Consider the following 22,618-nt stretch of genomic DNA (forward strand, 5'->3'; position numbering starts at 1 on the left):
CTCCAGACCCCAGCAGTGCAACGCGATGGCTGGACGATGGGCTACTGGACCAGTGTGTTGTCCCTCCCCTCACCGTGTGACCCAGTGTGATGTCACTCCGTCCCCTCACCGTGTGACCCAGTGTGTTGTCCCTCCCCTCACCGTGTGACCCAGTGTGTTGTCCCTCCGTCCCCTCACCGTGTGACCCAGTGTGTTGTCCATCCCCTCACCGTGTGACCCAGTGTGATGTCCGTCCCCTCACCGTGTGACCCAATGTGTTGTCCGTCCCCTCACCGTGTGACCCAGTTTGATGTCCCTCCGTGCCCTCACCGTGTGACCCAGTGTGATATCCGTCCCCTCACCGTGAGACCCAGTGTGATGACCCTCCCCTCACCGTGTGACCCAGTGTGATGACCCTCCCCTCACCGTGTGACCCAGTGTGATGACCCTCCCCTCACCGTGTGACCCAGTGTGATGACCCTCCCCTCACCGTATGACCCAGTGTGATGTCCGTCCCCTCACCGTGTGACCCAGCGTGATGAAGGTGCTGTTGCATGGAGAATGGCCAATTGAGAGGCAGAGTACAGAAGGAGATCAATAATCGTATTGAACGGTCCCAGATCCCATTGCTTCTGTCCAGAGATGCTGCTTGTCCCGGTGAGTGACACTAGCATCTTGTGCTTATCAGAGCAACAATCTCACTCTGAGTGTTGACTCCAGACGGGACAGCTGGGGACCCACGAACCTCTCCAATGATGGACGGTGGTGGAGAGAGTCGATGGCTTCAAACTCCTGGCGTACACATCGCCGAACATCTGTCCTCAACCCCACACTTCCATACAATCGCACGGAAAGCCCATCAATGCCTCCACACCTCAGAAGCTTGAGGAAATTCAGCATGAATCCACCGGTCAGAGGGCATGGGGAGAAGCCAGGAGTCCAATGAGTTCAGGACTCCATCAAGTTCTACAGGTGTCCGGTACAGAACACTCCGACCACACGGAACTAGGTTGACTCTCAAGGTTCTGAAGAAGGGTCTCGACCCGAAACGTCACCCATTCCTTCTCTCCCGAGATGCTAGTAACCACTAACTAGAAATGCTGTGGAACAGGCAGGTTATACTAGTAATGCTGTGTAATGGGCAGGTTATGCTAGTAATGCTGTGTAACACAGCATTACTAGCATATACTTAAGAATAAGGGGTAGGCCATTTGGAACTGAGATGAGGAAAAACTTTTTCAGTCAGAGAGTTGTGAATCTGTGGAATTCTCTGCCTCAGAAGCCAGTGGAGGCCAATTCCCTGAATGCATTCAAGAGAGAGCTGGATAGAGCTCTTAAGGATAACGGAGTCAGGGGGTATGGGGAGAAGGCGGGAACGGGGTACTGATTGAGAATGATCAGCCATGATCACATTGAATGGCGGTGTTGGCTCGAAGGGCCGAATGGCCTCCTCCTGCACCTATTGTCTATTGTAATGCTGTGTAACGGGCAGGTTATGCTAGTAATGCTGTGTAACGGGCAGGTTATGCTAGTAATGCTGTGTAACGGGCAGGTTATACTAGTAATGCAGTGTAATGTGTGGGTTACACGGGTGGATGGTAGGGACAGAGGAAGGAGTAGAGTGAGATGTATCTGTGTTGGAGATACGTCCAGTGCAACACTACTTCCACCAGCTGAGAGCTGCAGGAGAGATGTGCCCTCGTGGGGAGGGGTTGGGACCAGCCGCTGTAGTTTGTCACCACTGCCCAATGTGCCCATTGCCAGAGAGAGGCTGAGGTGTAGAGAGGTGGGTCATGATTACAGGCACCAGGCTGGCATGGCTGAACATGTGGCAGTGTGTGAAGGTGAGATGTGGCTGTGAGACTTCCAGTAGCAGGAACTGTACAAGGATACAGTCGAGCTCTGTCCACCAGTCCCAATGGTGCAGCTCCTTCATGGAGGTAGGTTGGTGTTTGAGGTGAGAATGGAGATGGCCACACAGGTCCTCCATCAAGATCATAAGAAGCATCAGACATCCTTGGAGCCCACTCCATCTCCAACACCGTGAAATGCTTCATTGTGCCCTGGGTCAGATTCCCTGTCAGAGGGTCAGGTAGTTCCACGTTCACCTGGGCTTGTCTACTAATCTCTGCTGTAGTCATTGTTGGCACCAAAGTCGATGAAATGAGCAGGTAACAGCTGTGGCTGCCTTGCAATGAGTGGTCTACATGAAGCACGCCCCACTCTGACTGCCTTGCAATGAGTGGTCTACATGAAGCACGCCCCACTCTGGCTGCCTTGCAATGAGTGCCCATGTGAAGCACGCCCCACTCTGACTGCCTTGCAATGAGTGGTCTACATGAAGCACGCCCCACTCTGGCTGCCTTGCAATGAGTGCCCATGTGAAGCACGCCCCATGTTCCCTGTGCCCACATGAAGCCCGGCCCACGTTCCCCGTGCCTCGTGAAGCACGCCCCACTCTGGCTGCCTTGCATTGAGTGTCCACATGAAGCACGCCCCACGTCCCTGTGTCCACATGAAGCACGCCTCACGTTCCCCATGCCCATATCTGGGAACTGCTCACTTCAGTTTCCTTAACCTTTGTAACATCAGACTTCATCAGTCTGAAGAAGGGTCTCGACCAGAAACGTCACCCATTCCTTCTCTCCAGAGATGCTGCCTGACCCGCTGAGTTACTCCGACATTTTGTGTCTTTCCTCACTTACAAAGTCGGTTCGATTCCTTCTGAAACTCAGGTTAATTTCTGGAAAGATGGTTAATGACCCAGTCGGCTGTCATGTACAGCACCAGCAATGTTGTAACTGAGACAGATTGTAACATAGCTTGGTTTTGGCTGCTGCTTTTAGTGGTGCGCTCGACATTATCCCCCCTCAGCTGCGGTGTTACCTTTGGTAGTGACGCTCGTGACCCTGAGCTCTGTGTAGTCATGGTGAGCACTGTCGTAATCCCCAGACCAACACGTGCCGGCGCTGCGTCCATGTTAATCCAGAAGGAGACCCAGGAGAGGATCACAATGAGCAGGCTCGGGATGTACATCTGGATTAGGTAGTAACCCATCTGTCTCTCCAGGTGGAAACGAGCCTCTATACAGGTGAACATTCCTGGAGGGGCAGAAGATGGTGGAGTTAGTGAGACTCACTCAGCTACTGCAGTGTCAGTTGTGTCCATAACACCTTCAAAACACACTCCCCTTGTTCTCCACAGGCAGGGAACTGGAGAGGCAAGATCATTAGCAATTGGATGAGAAGGGAGAGTCAGGAGGTGTATGTGTGTTGCAGGGTGTTGTGTGATGTCAACGTCTGAAGGGCAAGGATGCAGGTTCAGGAAGGGATGGTGCAGAAAGTAGAACTCAGGCTAGCTGTGCAGTGGGGCAGGGACAGGGACATGGGGCAGGGACAGGGGCAGGGTCATGGGGCAGGGGCATGGGGCAGGGACAGGGACATGGGGCAGGGACAGGGACAGGGACATGGGGCAGGGACAGGGCCATGGGGCAGGGACAGGGACAGGGACATGGGGCAGGGACAGGGTCATGGGGCAGGGACAGGGACAGGGACATGGGGCAGGGACAGGGGCATGGGGCAGGGACAGGGCCATGGGGCAGGGACAGGGACATGGGGCAGGGACAGGGACATGGGGCAGGGACAGGGACATGGGGCAGGGACAGGGACAGGGTCATGGGGCAGGGACAGGGTCATGGGGCAGGGACAGGGCCATGGGGCAGGGACAGGGGCATGGGGCAGGGACAGGGGCATGGGGCAGGGACAGGGACATGGGGCAGGGACAGGGACAGGGTCATGGGGCAGGGACAGGGTCATGGGGCAGGGACAGGGCCATGGGGCAGGGACAGGAACATGGGGACGGGACAGGGCCATGGGGCAGGGACAGGGCCATGGGGCAGGGACAGGGCCATGGGGCAGGGACAGGGCCATGGGGCAGGGACAGGGCCATGGGGCAGGGACAGGGACAGGGACATGGGGCAGGGACAGGGACATGGGGCAGGGACAGGGCCATGGGGCAGGGACAGGGGCATGGGGCAGGGACAGGGCCATGGGGCAGGGACAGGGCCATGGGGCAGGGACAGGGCCATGGGGCAGGGACAGGGCCATGGGGCAGGGACAGGGCCATGGGGCAGGGACAGGGCCATGGGGCAGGGACAGGGCCATGGGGCAGGGACAGGGACAGGGACATGGGGCAGGGACAGGGACATGGGGCAGGAACAGGGACATGGGGCAGGGACAGGGCCATGGGGCAGGGACAGGGCCATGGGGCAGGGACAGGGACAGGGACATGGGGCAGGGACAGGGACATGGGGCAGGGACAGGGACATGGGGCAGGGACAGGGCCATGGGGCAGGGACAGGGACATGGGGCAGGGACAGGGACAGGGCCATGGGGCAGGGACAGGGCCATGGGGCAGGGACAGGAACATGGGGCAGGGACAGGGTCATGGGGCAGGGACAGGGCCATGGGGCAGGGACAGGGCCATGGGGCAGGGACAGGGCCATGGGGCAGGGACAGGGCCATGGGGCAGGGACAGGGACATGGGGCAGGGACAGGGACATGGGGCAGGGACAGGGACAGGGCCATGGGGCAGGGACAGGGCCATGGGGCAGGGACAGGGTCATGGGGCAGGGACATGGGGCAGGGACATGGGGCAGGGACAGGGCCATGGGGCAGGGACAGGGACATGGGGCAGGGACAGGAACAGGGCCATGGGGCAGGGACAGGGTCATGGGACGAAGGGACAGGGCCATGGGGCAGGGCCATGGGGCAGGGACAGGAACAGGGCCATGGGGCAGGGACAGGGCCATGGGGCAGGGACAGGAACAGGGCCATGGGGCAGGGACAGGGTCATGGGGCAGGGACAGGAACAGGGCCATGGGGCAGGGACAGGGCCATGGGGCAGGGACAGGGCCATGGGGCAGGGACAGGGTCATGGGGCAGGGACAGGGCCATGGGGCAGGGACAGGGACATGGGGCAGGGACAGGGCCATGGGGCAGGGACAGGAACAGGGCCATGGGGCAGGGACAGGGTCATGGGACGAAGGGACAGGGCCATGGGGCAGGGACAGGAACAGGGCCATGGGGCAGGGACAGGGCCATGGGGCAGGGACAGGGCCATGGGGCAGGGACAGGGCCATGGGGCAGGGACAGGAACAGGGCCATGGGGCAGGGACAGGGCCATGGGGCAGGGACAGGGTCATGGGACGAAGGGACAGGGACATGGGGCAGGGACAGGGACAGGGCCATGGGGCAGGGACAGGGTCATGGGGCAGGGACAGGGTCATGGGGCAGGGACAGGGACAGGGTCATGGGGCAGGGACAGGGTCATGGGGCAGGGACAGGGACAAGGGGCAGGGACAGGGACAGGGTCATGGGGCAGGGACAGGGTCATGGGGCAGGGACAGGGCCATGGGGCAGGGACAGGGCCATGGGGCAGGGACAGGGCCATGGGGCAGGGACAGGGTCATGGGGCAGGGACAGGGTCATGGGGCAGGGACAGGGCCATGGGGCAGGGACAGGGCCATGGGGCAGGGACAGGGCCATGGGGCAGGGACAGGGCCATGGGGCAGGGACAGGGCCATGGGGCAGGGACAGGAACAGGGCCATGGGGCAGGGACAGGGCCATGGGGCAGGGACAGGGTCATGGGACGAAGGGACAGGGACATGGGGCAGGGACAGGGCCATGGGGCAGGGACAGGGACATGGGACAGGGACAGGGACAGGGTCATGGGGCAGGGACAGGGTCATGGGGCAGGGACAGGGACAAGGGGCAGGGACAGGGACAGGGTCATGGGGCAGGGACAGGAACAAGGGGCAGGGACAGGGTCATGGGGCAGGGACAGGGCCATGGGGCAGGGACAGGGTCATGGGGCAGGGACAGGGTCATGGGGCAGGGACAGGGTCATGGGGATGGGCCGTGGGGCCACAAGGCAGATGTTTTGAGGAGCAGCTCGGGCATCTTTCGCTGGGCAGTTGCCGGACTACTCGTTGCTCCTGAGCAGCTCTGTCCAGGTGTGAACGTAACCCTGCGCGTGGACTACTGGGGCCCGTACCCCTGTGTGTGGGCCCTGGGGCCCGTGACCCTGCGCGTGGACTACTGGGGCCCTTACCCCTGTGTGTGGGCCCTGGGGCCCGTACCCCTGTGAGTGGGCCCTGGGGCCCTTACCCCTGCGAGTGGGCCCTGGGGCCCGTACCCCTGCGCGTGGACTACTGGGGCCCGTGACCCTGCGCGTGGACTACTGGGGCCCGTACCCCTGTGAGTGGGCCCTGGGGCCCGTATCCCTGTGTGTGGACCACTGGGGCCCGTACCCTGCGCGTGGACTACTGGGGCCTATACCCTGCGCGTGGACCACTGGGGCCCGTACCCCTGTGAGTGGACTACTGGGGCCCGTACCCCTGTGTGTGGGCCCTGGGGCCCGTACCCCTGTGAGTGGACCACTGGGGCCCGTACCCCTGTGTGTGGGCCCTGGGGCCCGTACCCCTGTGAGTGGACTACTGGGGCCCGTACCCCTGTGTGTGGACTACTGGGGCCCGTACCCCTGTGTGTGGACTACTGGGGCCCGTACCCCTGTGTGTGGACTACTGGGGCCCGTACCCCTGTGTGTGGACTACTGGGGCCCGTACCCCTGTGAGTGGACCACTGGGGCCTGTAACCCTGCGAGTGGGCCCTGGGGCCCGTGACCCTGCGCGTGGACTACTGGGGCCCGTATCCCTGCGCGTGGACTACTGGGGCCCGTACCCCTGTGTGTGGGCCCTGGGGCGAGGTTGATATCTGGGTTCCTTATTTCATGCAGGCTAATGTGTGTGTTCTCCCCTTGTTGCTTCCAGCTGCTGGGTTTAGTTTAGTGATGCCTGACCCTCTGTGCATCAGAATGCCGTCAGTGTCGAGATCATTTGACAGAAAACGTTGACCATGAATATAAAACAGATCTTTCACCAAATGAAGAGAAGCTTTGATAGTTAGTATACATACTCATGATGGTGTGATAAGATGGATTATTCATCTTTAAATGATACACTCTGCATTCTATGAACCACTAGATGGAAACAAGAGAACAAAGGAACATCAGTTGTTTAAAGAATCACGCGATAACTATGGCCGACATTGCCCCTACACTCAGACTCTGACTGACACAGAGAGTGACGCCTGACGTAGTAACTCTTGGTTTCTGATGCTCGTGTGTCTTTGGAGTTGCAGCTATGGTTTAGTTCAGAGATACAGCGCGGAAACAGGCCCTTCGGCCCACCGAGTCCGTACCGACCAGCGATCCCCGCACACTATCATTATCCTACACACACCAGGGACAATTTAAATTGATACCAAGCCAATTAACCTATAAACCTGTATGTCTTTGGAGTGTGGGAGGAAACTGAAGATCTCTGTGAAAACCCGCGCGGTCACGGGGAGAACGTACAAACTCCGTACAGACGGCGCCCGTAGTCAGGATCAAACCCGGGTCTCTGGCCTTATAAACGCTGTAAGGCAGCAACTCTACCGCTGCACCACCCTGCCGCCTGTTATACTCTCCTGGATTGTTCACGTGTTTTCACCAGTGACACCAGTCTCCATCAGTTCATAAGTGATAGCAGCAGAATTAGGCCATTCGGCCCATCAAGTCTACTCTGCCATTCAATCTACCTCTCCCTCCTAACCCCATTCTCCTGCCTTCTCCCCATAACTCCTGACTCCTTTCATGTGCAATTAACAGAATTCCAATTCCCTTAAAGGTGAAGGTTTCAAAACATATGTATGCAAGATGACAAGGATGAGCTTTAAATGCACACATACAGAGCAAATATTACACGTTATCCTTATATCATTTCCAAATAAATCACTTTAACGCATACAACACATGCTCCTGATACGTTTGGATTATTGTGTGCAGTTCCGAATGTAGTGATGTTTTCAAGAGAGAGTTAGATACACACAGGGAGTTCAAACAGCAAACGGAACGAAACAGCTAAGGGGAGGCCATTTAAAACTGAGGCGAGAAGAAACTTTTTCACCCAGAGAGTTGTGAATTTGTGGGATTCTCTGCCACAGAGGGAAGTGGAGGCCAATTCACTGGATGGATTTAAGAGAGAATTGGATAGAGCTCTAGGGGCTAGTGGAATCAAGGTGTATGGGGAGAAGGCAGGCACGGGTTATTGATTGTGGACGATCAGCCATGATCACAATGAATGTGGTGCTGGTTCGAATGGCCTCCTCCTGCACCTGTTGTCTATGTTTCTATGTTTCTATGTTTCTATGTTTCTGGTTGCCCATTACAGGAAGGATGTGGAAGCTTTGGATAAGGTACAGAGGAGGTTTACCAGAATACTACTGGGAGAGGGTGGACAGACTTGGATTGATTTCTCTGGAACCCTGGAGGCTGAGGGGAGACCTGATAGGTTTATAAAACTACCAGACCAAGTGGACCCGTTGGGCCCAAACCTCTCCTGCATTGGTGCAGCACCCTCTCCTCCCTCCCCTCCTCTCCCCCTCCTCTCCCCCTCCCCTCCCCCTTCCTCTCCCCCCCACTCCATCCCCCTCAACCCCCCTTATCCCCCCTCCCCCCTCTCCCTCCCTCCCTAGGAGATAGATTTAAACTTTAAAATGTGAATAACTCTAAAAATATAACACTAATTTCAATGAAACTTCTTCCATTAGCACCAAAGGGATGACGGTGAGTAAGGTGGGTCTAGAATTGTTGCGCTATCGTGCACCGCTTTGGCTGTAGTTCAGGAACAAACACATAAACAAACAAGAGTTTTAGTGTATAGATCAGATAGACAGGATAGACAGTCAGAATCTTTTCCCCAAAGTGAGAATGCCAAAGACTAGAGGGCATAGTTCTCAGATGAGAGGGGCAAACATTTCAAGGAGATTTGTGGGGAAGTGATGTTTTACATAGATGGTGGTGGGTGCGTTGAATGCACTGCCATACATCGAGGTGGAGGCAGGGACCACAACAACATTTAAAAGGCTCTTAGATCGGCACATGGATATGCAGGGAATGGTGGGATGTGGCTCGAAGGGCCGAATGGCCTCCTCCTGCACCTATTGTCTATTGGATCACTTGCTGGCAGAGGAGATTAATGTAATTTGGCATCACGATTGACACTGACCTGATGGGCCGAAGGGCCTGTGCTGACCTCTTCCTTATTCTATGTTCTGTGTTATCACTGAATGCCAAATAATCTTAAGACATAGGAGCAGCTGAGGCCATTCGGCCCATCGTGTCTGCTGATCTATCTTTTCTCTCAAACCCCATAATTAACATCATTTTTGACTAAAAGGTCCCTTCTGAGGGACTTTGAAACTTGATTTGTAAACTACAGAGCCTGTGGGAATTGTAGAAGTGTAAACATCACTTAAAGATAAAATGATCTCTCCATCAACACAAATATCAAAATAGAGAATGACATGATGTGTTGAGAATGTTTCACTCAACATAGAGTAACAGACACAGGCAGGTAGTTGATGTTCATTCTATGACACGCTCCAAGGGCAAGTTACAATGGTGTAACTCAGTGTGGTATAAAAATAAATATTCTCTAGTTTTATAGAGAATAACATCAACACGTTAGTGTGAATGGGTAGAGTTATTGGTTGAGTGTTTGCCCTCTCCTGCTGTGAAGGTGACACGATTCTGAAGCACAACACAGAGCCTTCTCTGAGGAACACAGTGACAGTGGAACTCTTGGAAACAATGGTGCGTGAGAAGTGGTTTGCACATAATGACCATCACTGGGTCCATGCCTGACCTGTGTTGTAGTGCTTAGTGCATATAATGACCATTACTGGGTCCATGCCTGACCTGTGTTGTAGTGCTTGGTGCATATAATGACCATTACTGGGTCCATGCCTGACCTGTGTTGTAGTGCTTAGTGCATATAATGACCATCACTGGGTCCATGCCTGACCTGTGTTGTAGTGCTTGGTGCATATAATGACCATTACTGGGTCCATGCCTGACCTGTGTTGTAGTGCTTGGTGCATATAATGACCATTACTGGGTCCATGCCTGACCTGTGTTGTAGTGCTTAGTGCATATAATGACCATTACTGGGTCCATGCCTGACCTGTGTTGTAGTGCTTGGTGCATATAATGACCATCACTGGGTCCATGCCTGACCTGTGTTGTAGTGCTTGGTGCATATAATGACCATCACTGGGTCCATGCCTGACCTGTGTTGTAGTGCTTGGTGCATATAATGACCATTACTGGGTCCATGCCTGACCTGTGTTGTTGTGCTTAGTGCATATAATGACCATTACTGGGTCCATGCCTGACCTGTGTTGTAGTGCTTAGTGCATATAATGACCATCACTGGGTCCATGCCTGACCTGTGTTGTAGTGCTTAGTGCATATAATGACCATTACTGGGTCCATGCCTGACCTGTGTTGTAGTGCTTAGTGCATATAATGACCATTACTGGGTCCATGCCTGACCTGTGTTGTAGTGCTTAGTGCATATAATGACCATCACTGGGTCCATGCCTGACCTGTGTTGTAGTGCTTAGTGCAGTACCGCAGATCCTTTTCCTCTTTAAGAAGAAACTGTGGCAAGGTTAGTCCATCGGCCACCTGGACAGCAGCAGACATGTCCCACTCGAATATCAGATCGTTCATCGTGTAGCCAACTGAAAAACAAAGTCACAGAGTAACCCCACTAGTCCTTTTCTTCAGAGATGCTGTCTGACCCGCTGAGTTACTCCAGTTTCTTGTGTCTATCTTTGGTCTAAACCAGCATAGAAACATGGAAAATAGGTGCAGGAGTAGGCCATTCGGCCCTTCGTGCCAGCACTGCCATTCAATGTGATCATGGCTGATTATTCACAATCAATACCCCATTCCTGCTTTCTCCCCATGTCCCTTGATTCCGTTAGCCAGAAGAGCTAAATCTAACTCTCTCTTGAATACATCCAGTGAATTGGCCTCCACTGCCTTCTGTGGCAGAGAATTCCACAGATTCACAACACTCTGGATAAAAATGTTTTTCCTCATCTCAGTCCTAAATGGCCGACCTCTTATTCTGGTTCTGGACTCCCCCAACATTGGGAACATTTTTCCTGCATCGAGCCTGTCCAATCTCTTAAGAATTTTATGTTTCTGTAAGATCCCCTCTCATCCTTGTAAATTCCAGTGCATATCGGCCCATATAAGAATCTGCAGTCACTTCCAACACGCTCGAGTCCACTGGATGTGATCACATGCAAGACCACCAGAATTATACATGCACATTGTGTTCTGATATTGGGAGTGTCGGGGTTTGATTAACATCAGCAAGCATTGTGCTGTGTTGGCAGCAGAACGACAAGATAAATCGAGAACACTCACAGCTTTCAAGTTGCATGATGCAAGTTTGAACGTCCATTGGAAAGTTCTTCAAGTCCATCGGGCAGGCAAGGCTCAGAGTCAACCTGAGAAGAAGCAGAAATATATTGTAGCATTTTGCACAAAGTCCAAATGCTAAACGCTCTTTGACTGGAACGATAAAATCTGAAACAAAATCTTCCCCATCGGGTTCAGGGAACCAAACAGGGCAACAGTGAATCAGCTCGTCTAGTTTAAGTGTTTAGTGCCAGCAGACAGACCACTTCACACAAGGTGGCTGGTTGGTGATACTGCTGACACAGTAGAACATTGAGCCATAACGTTGAACAGCAGAACCTCAGGGAGATGGAAATTACTCATCTCATCTAATTAAATCATCACTTGGCAGGTTGGCTGGCGATAGTTTGGGGTATGACCTTGCATGGACTGTCCATATAACCCTCTCTCTGATTGACTTGGGCCAGCTGTTAGGGGCACTGCCCTGTCACACTTCCCACCAACCCCTTCACAGATTGATGAGTTCATTTCTGCAATCAACCATAATAATTTCCCATTGCATCATTTGGAGGGGGAGGGGGGTGGAATAGAAGGAAAGCTAAAAACCTTTGACCAATATTTTGCAGATGACCAGTGGCTGGGCATAGCTCTGTGGGTGGACACGCAGTGGCCGTTCCCTGGGATGACCAGTCACTGAAGCTGCAGCTCCCCCACCCCCTGGTACAGACACAGGTTCCACACGCTGAACGCAATCACACCTCAGCTGTGATCATTTATAAACGTGATGCCAGCTCTGGGAATGCCACATGACTCGTGATTTAAACAGTGACTGAGGATTCCTTCAGCAAACATGGTGATCTAAGATGTAATCGGAAGGAACTGGAGATGCTGGTTTATACCAAAGATAGACACAAACAGCTGAAGTAACTCAACGTGTTTGAAGAAGGGTCCTGACTCAAAACGTCACCCATCCACATTCTCTAAGGATGTAGCCTGACCCGCTGAGTTACTCCAGCACTCTGTGACTGTCTTTGATAGTCTATGGGTTTGGCCAACCCGTTGAGGCTAATTGGCTGAAAGCCAATCAGATGAGGTGGTGGGGTGGGTGACCATCAGGAACGTGAATCCTGTCCACTTATTCTGTCACATGGGGACCTGCAAGAACAATCATGTATAAACAGACCTCCTGTCGTATAAAGTCAGCTGTTCACCCTCCCTGACAACTCAGGTCAGGGGCGTCTGAGCAAAAATATCGTCCAATAAAACCAGTCACCGTTTCATTAATTGGTCTCCACAGTTTCTGCCACTTGTGTATTTGCCAGCCCAACATCTTCCATCAATTCCAGTTATTTGGTAATTAATGTCATAGATGATCTTCTCATTCAACAAAGTTATGGTCAATGTTCTGCAGGTAATTCATGTTATAATCTAAAGCTAGGTGTGGAGAGGGCAGGTCCTCACAATAATTCTGCAGCAAATTACATCAGCTAACGCTCTCTGTCACCACTCCCACCAAGGAAGTATCTCCACCTCACTCACAGATCAGTATCTTTGTCTGAGATGCAAGGTGCTTAGTTTAGTTTAGAGATACAGTACGGAAACAGGCCCTTCGGCCCATTGAGTCCGTGCCGACCAGCGATCCCCGCACATCAACACTATCCTACACACACTAGGGACAATTTTACATTTATACCAAGCTAATTATCCTGCAATCCTGTACGTCTTTGGAGTGTGGGAGGAAACCGAAGATCTCGGAGAAAATCCACGCGGGTCACGGGGAGAACGTGCAAACTCCGCACAGACAGTGCCCATAGTCAGGATTGAACCCGGGTCTGGCGCTGTGAGGCAGCAACTCTACTACTGCGCCACTGTGCTCTTATCAGGTTGGTTTCAATATTGAAGGGCTAAAAGGTTTACTTATTTACAGCTCATAGCTTGCCACGCTGAATTTATATCTTCATCTTAAACGTCTGCAGGGGATACCAGTCAACACAGACTTCACAATGGACATTGTAAATGGACCCATAGTAAACAGGTTTACATGCACCCAGGCAGCAGGTTGTGAATGAAACACGCTTGGGGCTAATGCAAGGGAAGAGATTAACTCCTATTAGCAGCTGTGGAATAATGGGACAAAGTGCATCCTCCAGAGTAATCTGGACCTGGCACTGGCCATTGACTGTGTCAGAGACTGATCCTTATAATGCAGCACTCTCAAAGCCAAAGGAACAAAGAATTCCCATGGTGGTTAAAACACAAGCCAGATGTATATTGGGAAGCTGGCTGTAACCCTGAACCAATAACTACAGTTGGCCACTCCATGGTTCCTAGTCGTCCTGTAGCACCTTCCCAATCACAGTTGTGTGTGCGGTTCCAGGCCGATGGATATCAGGAGCCTGAGAACCGTGACCTCCAGGTTCAAGAACAGCTTCTCCCCAACAACCACCTTGACCCACCGTGTACAGTGCTCTGACCCACCATGTACAGTGCTCTGACCCACCTTGTATGTTGAAAGGCTGGAGCGATTGGGCTTGTATACACTGGAATTTAGAAGGATGAGGGGGGATCTTATTGAAACATATAAGATAATTAGGGGATTGGACACATTAGAGGCAGATAACATGTTCCCAATGTTAGGGGAGTCCAGAACAAGGGGCCACAGTTTGAGAATAAGGGGTAGGCCATTTAGAATGGAGATGAGGAAGAACTTTTTCAGTCAGAGGGTGGTGAAGGTGTGGAATTCTCTGCCTCAGAAGGCAGTGGAGGCCAGTTCGTTGGATGCTTTCAAGAGAGAGCTGGATAGAGCTCTTGAGGATAGCGGAGTGAGGGGGTATGGGGAGAAGGCAGGAACGGGGTACTGATTGAGTGATCAGCCATGATCGCATTGAATGGCGGTGCTGGCTCGAAGGGCTGAATGGCCTACTCCTGCACCTATTGTCTATTGTCTATTGTCTATTGACCCACCGTGTACAACTCTCTGACCCACCCTGTACAACTCTCTGACCCACCATGTACAGTGCTCTGACCCACCCTGTACAGCACTCTGACCCACCCTGTACAGCGCTCTGACCCACCCTGTACAGCGCTCTGACCCACCCTGTACAGCGCTCTGACCCACCCTGTACAGCGCTCTGACCCACCCTGTACAGCGCTCTGACCCACCCTGTACAGCGCTCTGACCCACCTTGACCCACCGTGTACAACTCTCTGACCCACCCTGTACAACTCCCTGACCCACCGTGTACAACTCTCTGACCCACCGTGTACAGTGCTCTGACCCACCCTGTACAGCGCTCTGACCCACCCTGTACAGCGCTCTGACCCACCCTGTACAGCGCTCTGACCCACCTTGACCCACCGTGTACAACTCTCTGACCCACCCTGTACAACTCCCTGACCCACCGTGTACAACTCTCTGACCCACCGTGTACAGTGCTCTGACCCACCCTGTACAGCACTCTGACCCACCCTGTACAACTCCCTGACCCACCGTGTACAACTCTCTGACCCACCCTGTACAGCGCTCTGACCCACCATGTACAGTGCTCTGACCCACCTTGACCCACCGTGTACAACTCTCTGACCCACCGTGTACAACTCTCTGACCCACCCTGTACAGCGCTTTGACCCACCCTGTACAGCGCTCTGACCCACCTTGACCCACCGTGTACAACTCTCTGACCCACCGTGTACAACTCTCTGACCCACCCTGTACAGCGCTCTGACCCACCATGTACAACTCTCTGACCCACCCTGTACAGCGCTCTGACCCACCCTGACCCACCCTGTACAGCGCTCTGACCCACCCTGACCCACCGTGTACAACTCTCTGACCCACCATGTACAACTCTCTGACCCACCCTGTACAGCGCTCTGACCCACCCTGTACAGCGCTCTGACCCACCCTGACCCACCGTGTACAACTCTCTGACCCACCGTGTACAACTCTCTGACCCACCCTGTACAGCGCTCTGACCCACCATGTACAACTCTCTGACCCACCATGTACAACTCTCTGACCCACCCTGTACAGCGCTCTGACCCACCCTGTACAGCGCTCTGACCCACCCTGACCCACCCTGTACAGCACTAACCACATCCCAGCTCAACACCAAACTGCTGTAGACTCTGTATAAGTCTGCACCACTACTTTGGTTTGCACTGTTAAGCCCCGGTTACCTGGCAGTCTATTGCATTGTTGTTTATAGTATCTTTATTTGATATGTGTTACCTGGTTATTTATGTTACCTGCTTACCTGATATCAGGTTACCTGGCACAACTGATAGGTTATTGTATCATTGTTCATTGTCTACTTATTTGATATGTACCTGAAAGGTTGCAGCAAGTAAGGACTTCATTGACCGGTCCTGAAATACATGACCATTAAAATCTCTTGACCCTTAAAAGCCTGAAACATGGACACGGTTTCTCTTCTAGATGCTGCCTGACCAGCTGAGTATTTTTGATCATCTCTGCTACTATTTCCAATGCTTTGCTTAGCGATACTTGCCTGCTTACAATAGACAACAGACAATAGACAATAGGTGCAGGAGGAGGCCATTCGGCCCTTCGAGCCAGCACCGCCATTCAATGTGATCATGGCTGATCATTCTCAATCAGTACCCCGTTCCTGCCTTCTCCCCATACCCCCTGACTCCGCTATCCTTAAGAGCTCTATCCAGCTCTCTCTTGAAAGCATCCAACGAACTGGCCTCCACTGCCTTCTGAGGCAGAGAATTCCACACCTTCATCACTCTCTGACTGAAAAAGTTCTTCCTCATCTCCGTTCTAAATTGCCTACCCCTTATTCTTAAACTGTGGCCCCTGGTTCTGGACTCCCCCAACATTGGGAACATGTTTCCTGCCTCTAACGTGTCCAACTCCTTAATAATCTTATACATTTGGATAATACTCTACCCACACTGAGTTCCATGTTCTGACCGCCACTCAGTTATGGTCACCACTCAGTTACCAGCCCGAGTGATTTCCTCACCCAGTTCCATGTGACTGCTGCTTACCTGATACTGTAGAGGACGTTACCAGTTTTAAAAATCCGCAGCAACTTGTTGTCTGTCGTGATTTCGTGAAAATGAGCACCTTTCTCATTGGCAAAGAACAAGTCTGGTTTCCAAATCGAATCCAACATGGATGGATCGAGATCCAAGGAGTTATCGGGAAACTCGCCGTAGGCCAATCGCGGGTCGTTCCATTGCTGTCGCAGGAAGATGTTTAACCGGTAATCCTGCAGGGAGAAAGAGAATCTGTTTAAAGTGGTCCCACGGCGATGTGAGAATCTACCATCCAGCTTTAGTTTATCATTGTCACGTGTACCTTGGTCCAATAGAAGCCTTTGTTGCGTACCATCCAGTCAGCGGAAAGACCATACATGATTACAATCGAGCCGTCCACAGTGTGCAGGTACAAGACAAAGGGCACTTGACAAATGACACAGACAACTGATGCACAGCAATCTCGGCGGTGACATGAACATGACAACATACAATATATATCCACTGCTTGTTGGGTCCATGTAGATGTGTGGAATGGTGATGAATGGAAGGCATCGTGACCATAGGTAATCCCATTCAGTTCACACACTAATGATGTGTGAATATATGCGTGGAAATGGAGGTTTATTCTTGGAAGGATGTGCGTTTTGGAATTGCCAAAGAAATTGCCTTTTGGTGGCAGAATGAGCTTTTCAATCTTTTCCTACGATTTTCTCTCACATTTTCATCCACTTTCCTTTTAAAATCATCTGAATTATGAGCCGTGATCCCTTCCCAGAGTTCAGAATTTGAAAGATGTTTGGTGAGATCGATGGGCAGGAAGGGTTTAGATGGACATGGGCCAAATGCAAGTAACTGGGATTGGCCCAGTATGCCAACGGTCAACATGGGCAAGAAGGGCCGAAGGGGCTGTTGCTGTGCAGCACAGCCTTTTCTTACTTTAGTTGAGTTTTAGAGATACAACGTGGAAACAGGCCCTTTGGCCCACACCTGCCCACACCTGCCAGCGATCCCCGCACACTAACACTATCCAGACACACGCTATGGACAATTTACAATTTATAGAAGCCAATTGCCTTACAAACCTGTACTTCTTTGGAGTGTGGGAGAAAACCGGAGATCTTGGAGAAAACCCACGCAGGTCACGGGGAGAACGTACAAACTCCGTACAGACAGCGCCCGTAGTCAGGATCTTACCCGGGCCTCTGGCGCCGTGAGGCAGCAGCTCTACCCACTGCACCACCGTGCTGCCATGTGACTCTCTCTCATTCCTTATTCCAACCATTTCCCGTTTGGATATTTCAATAACTCTTGTTCTTCTGCACTGATGGCCCGTAGTTTTAAAGTTGACCTGGAAGAACACTGCTGGTTTGGGTATTCCACTAGTTCTACTGTTGGAACCGGCTTGGGGTAAAGAACCATCCTCCATGGATGACAGTCTGGCCTAAATGAAAGTATCAGGTGGAGCTCAATGCCTGATCATTACTACGTGCGTGGAATTTCGATCTCCAAATGTAGTTCAATTAAATTAACTGGCAGAAGGTGAAGGAAAGGCAGCAGTAACAACCATGGTGACTCGGATGTAAACTTTGAACAGTCCAGAGACAGATTTCTACTCAGGAGACATTAGCGCCATTCTATCCTCAATGTAAGAGTTTAAGACAACTTCACCACATCGCAAGATCATCTAATGCAAAATAGTCACAGAGTCATAGAGCACGGAAACAGGCCATTCAGCCCAATCTGTCCATGCTGACCAGGTTGCCTAACTGAGCTAGGCTCATTTGTCTGCATTCGGTCCTAAGTATAAATCTTTCCTATCCATGAACCTGTCTAAATTATTTTAATACCATAATTGTACCACCTCTACCACTTCTCTAACAGCTTGTTCAATATGCTCCTCACCCTCTGTGTGGAAAGGTTGCCTTTTAAAACTTTCCCCTCTCACCTTAAACGTATGCCCTTTAGTTTTTGACTCTCCTACTCTGGCTACTCCCCTCGTGATTTTACAAACTTCTTGAAGGTCTCTCATCAGCCTTGTATGTTCTGGAAAAAAGGACCCAGTCTCTCCTAACTTAAACCACCCAGACCTAGTACACATCCTTGTAAATCTGTTTGGAACCATTCCCAGTTTCATGACATCCTTCCAATAGCAGAGCAACCAGAACTGTAATCAGTAACCAAATGTGGTCTTACCAACGTCTTGACCAGCTGTAATATCACCACTTTCAGGGAGCATCTCTGTGTCTCAGTGTCCCTGTGTCTCTGTGTCCCTGTGTCCCTGTGTCCCTGTGTCCCTGTGTCCCTGTGTCCCTGTGTCCCTGTGTCCCTGTGTCCCTGTGTCCCTGTGTCCCTGCGTCCCTGTGTCTGTGTCTCTGTGACTCTATCACTCTGTGTCCCTGTGTCCCTGTGTCTCTGTGACTCTATCACTCTGTGTCCCTGTGTCCCTGTGTCCCTGTGTCCCTGTGTCCCTGTGTCTCTATCACTCTGTGTCCCTGTGTCTCTGTGTCTCTATCACTCTGTGTCCCTGTGTCCCTGTGTCCCTGTGTCCCTGTGTCCCTGTGTCCCTGTGTCTCTGTGACTCTATCACTCTGTGTCCCTGTGTCCCTGTGTCTCTGTGACTCTATCACTCTGTGTCCCTGTGTCCCTGTATCCCTGTGTCCCTGTGTCTCTGTGTCCCTGTGTCTCTGTGTCTCTGTGTCCCTGTGTCTCTGTGTCCCTGTGTCCCTGTGTCTCTGTGTCTCTGTGACTCTATCACTCTGTGTCTCTGTGTCTCTGTGTCTCTGTGTCCCTGTGTCCCTGTGTCTCTGTGACTCTATCACTCTGTGTCTCTGTGTCCCTGTGTCTCTGTGTCTCTGTGACTCTATCACTCTGTGTCCCTGTGTCCCTGTGTCCCTGTGTCCCTGTGTCCCTGTGTCACTGTGTCCCTGTGTCCCTGTGTCTCTGTGTCCCTGTGTCTCTGTGTCCCTGTGTCCCTGTGTCCCTGTGTCCCTGTGTCTCTGTGACTCTATCACTCTGTGTCTCTGTGTCCCTGTGTCCCTGTGTCCCTGTGTCCCTGTGTCTCTGTGTCCCTGTGTCCCTGTGTCCCTGTGTCCCTGTGTCCCTGTGTCTCTGTGTCCCTGTGTCTCTGTGTCTCTGTGTCCCTGTGTCCCTGTGTCTCTGTGTCCCTGTGTCCCTGTGTCCCTGTGTCTCTGTGTCCCTGTGTCCCTGTGTCCCTGTGTCCCTGTGTCCCTGTGTCCCTGTGTCCCTGTGTCCCTGTGTCTCTGTGTCCCTGTGTCTCTGTGTCCCTGTGTCCCTGTGTCCCTGTGTCTCTGTGTCCCTGTGTCCCTGTGTCCCTGTGTCCCTGTGTCCCTGTGTCCCTGTGTCCCTGTGTCCCTGTGTCTCTGTGTCCCTGTGTCCCTGTGTCCCTGTGTCTCTGTGTCTCTGTGTCCCTGTGTCCCTGTGTCTCTGTGTCCCTGTGTCCCTGTGTCTCTGTGTCCCTGTGTCCCTGTGTCCCTGTGTCCCTGTGTCTCTGTGTCCCTGTGTCCCTGTGTCCCTGTGTCCCTGTGTCCCTGTGTCCCTGTGTCTCTGTGTCCCTGTGTCCCTGTGTCCCTGTCTCTGTGTCTCTGTGTCCCTGTGTCCCTGTGTCCCTGTGTCCCTGTGTCCCTGTGTCTCTGTGTCTCTGTGTCCCTGTGTCCCTGTGTCCCTGTGTCCCTGTGTCTCTGTGTCCCTGTGTCCCTGTGTCCCTGTCTCTGTGTCTCTGTATTCTACAGCACTCCCCTGGGAGTGGGCATTGACTGTGTAGGTCCTGCCCCAGTCTGACCTCTCTAAGCACAATGCCTCACATGTTTCTGCATTAAATGCAACAGCTTTTAACTTCCTATTTCCCATCGGTACAGAATGTGTTAGTTAAAATTTCATTCAAATTCTGATTTTTAATTACACGATCAGTTCTGAGCAATTTTAATTGATGACTTATTATTGAAGTCTGGTCTTTGTGTCTATGTGGTATGGGGCAGTTTGCTGTCAAAATGTTTCATCACTCTCAGTTAGAAATAAATACTCAAGAATAAATACAATCATGGAGCTGGGACCTTTCCTAAATGCCGTAGGAATGAGTCAAACAACTGAAACTGTCAGCCCTTGGTGACGGAGAAACAAGGAACTACAGATGCTGGTTTAAAAACACAAAGTACTGGAGCAACTTAATCCAAAGTCTGAAGAAGGTTCTTGACCTGAGACGTCATCTGTCCATTCTCTCTGGGTCTGGTTCTGGTTCTGGTCCTGGTCCTGGGTCTGGGTCTGGGTCTAGGTCTGGTTCTGGGTCTGGTCCTGGTCGTGGTTCTGAGTCTGAGTCTGGTCCTGGGTCTGGTCCTGGTCCTGGTCCTGGTCCTGGTCCTGGTTGTGGGTCTGGGTCTGGTCCTGGGTCTGGGTCTAGGTCTGCTTCTGGTTCTGGGTCTGGTCCTGGTCATGGTTCTGAGTCTGAGTCCTGGTCCTGGTCCTGGGTCTGGTCCTGGGTCTGGTCCTGGTCCTGGTTGTGGGTCTGGGTCTGGTCCTGGTCCTGGTCCTGGGTCTGGTCCTGGGTCTGGCCCTGGTCCTGGTTGTGGGTCTGGGTCTGGTCCTGGTCCTGGTCCTGGTCCAGGTTCTGGTCCTGGTCCTGGTCCTGGTCCTGGTTGTGGGTCTGGTCCTGGTCCTGGTCCTGGTCCAGGTTCTGGTCATGGTTCTGAGTCTGAGTCCTGGTCCTGGTCCTGGTCCTGGTCCTGGTCCTGGTCGATTTACTGCGCAAACACCTCACAAGTGTTTATCTCGCGCAGGTCGGAGTGAGTGGAGTAGTGATGAAGTTTTGAAGTGGGCCTTTTTGAGCAAGTTGAGGAGATCTAGTTGCTCAATCCCCTCCACAGGTGCTGCCTCACTCCTTGAGTTCCTCCAGCACTTTGTGTTTTGCTCAAGATTCCGGGATCTGCAGTTCCTTTTGTGTCGAGCAAAAGGAAGTTCCTTCCTGAAGCAAAACGGGACCTGTTTCCAGCGGGACCATCGCCCCTTGGCATTCAGGAAGCTTTGACCTGTTTCCAGCGGGACCATCGCCCCTTGGCATTCAGGAAGCTTTGACCTGTTTCCAGTGGGACCATCGCCCCTTGGCATTCAGGAAGCTTTGACCTGTTTCCAGCGGGACCATCGCCCCTTGGCATTCAGGAAGCTTTGACCTGTTTCCAGTGGGACCATCGCCCCTTGGCATTCAGGAAGCTTTGACCTGTTTCCAGTGGGACCATTGCCCCTTGGCATTCAGGAAGCTTTGCACTGGTGAGTTCTCACGGTTACTTCAACAAGCTTTTCACTCTACCTCAGTTTCCTGTATTTAGGATGATTAGCCATGATCATATTGAATGGTGGTGCTGGGCTCGAAGGGCCGAATGGCCTACTCCTGCACCTGGTGTTTATGTTCTATGTTCTACACGTGACAATAAGTATCTGAATTGAAGTGAATAGTGTCACTCCCACACTTATTCTGAACATCAATCTCACCGCTCAGAAAACCACATTCCTTATTCACTCAACAAGCAGATTAAACCCACTCTGTTTCCAATGGAGCCATGCTATTCACCTGCTGAATCCCCCTTGCATTTCCCCCAGAGCATCGTCCAGCAGGCTGAAGCTTCCCAGCCACCTTCCCTCGCTGTCCACACTGATGTGCAAGCCTTTTGCATCTTCAACTCCTCTGTGTCCAACTGTAACGTCAGATGGAGTGGAGAAGCAGCAATGAGCAGGTTGGCATGGAGTTGGTGTTGCTGTCTCCCAGCTCCAGGGCACTGGGTCTGACCCTCACCAGGGATGTGTGCAGTGTTTACACTCAGGCAGTGAGTGACCAGAGATCTTCCTCCACCCCTCAGTGACTCCCCCATTGCCCCTCAGTGAATCCCCCCCTTTGCCCCTCAGTGAATCCCCCTTTGCCCCTCAGTGAATCCCCCCCTTTTCCCCTCAGTGAATCCCCCCCTTTGCCCCTCAGTGAATCCCCCTTTGCCCCTCAGTGAACCCCCCTTTGCCCCTCAGTGAATCCCCCCCTTTGCCCCTCAGTGAATCCCCCCCCTTTGCCCCTCAGTGAATCCCCCTTTGCCCCTCAGTGAACCCCCCTTTGCCCCTCAGTGAATCCCCCCCTTTGCCCCTCAGTGACTCCCCCCCGTTGCCCCTCAGTGAATCCCCCCCTTTGCCCCTCAGTGAATCCCCCCCCTTTGCCCCTCAGTGAATCCCCCTTTGCCCCTCAGTGAATCCCCCCCTTTGCCCCTCAGTGAATCCCCGTTGCCCCTCAGTGAATCCCCCCCTTTGCCCCTCAGT

General features: G+C 52.8%; 1 protein-coding gene across 2 annotated transcripts in view; it reads right to left on the reverse strand.

Moving 5' to 3' along the window:
- The window catches only part of LOC144599991 (glycine receptor subunit alphaZ1), a 78,874-nt gene that overhangs the window by 12,739 nt on the left and 43,517 nt on the right, over positions 1–22,618 (reverse strand). For both annotated transcript variants that reach the window (XM_078411285.1, XM_078411287.1), the window contains exons 4-7: positions 16,319–16,542; positions 11,306–11,388; positions 10,471–10,608; positions 2,866–3,080 (exon numbers count right to left, since the gene is read on the reverse strand). In XM_078411285.1, coding sequence (XP_078267411.1) covers positions 2,866–3,080; positions 10,471–10,608; positions 11,306–11,388; positions 16,319–16,542 — 660 coding nt within the window. The remainder of the gene's footprint in view (positions 1–2,865; positions 3,081–10,470; positions 10,609–11,305; positions 11,389–16,318; positions 16,543–22,618) is intronic.

Source organism: Rhinoraja longicauda, chromosome 14 (assembly GCF_053455715.1).
Source record: "Rhinoraja longicauda isolate Sanriku21f chromosome 14, sRhiLon1.1, whole genome shotgun sequence".
NCBI lineage: Eukaryota > Metazoa > Chordata > Chondrichthyes > Rajiformes > Arhynchobatidae > Rhinoraja > Rhinoraja longicauda.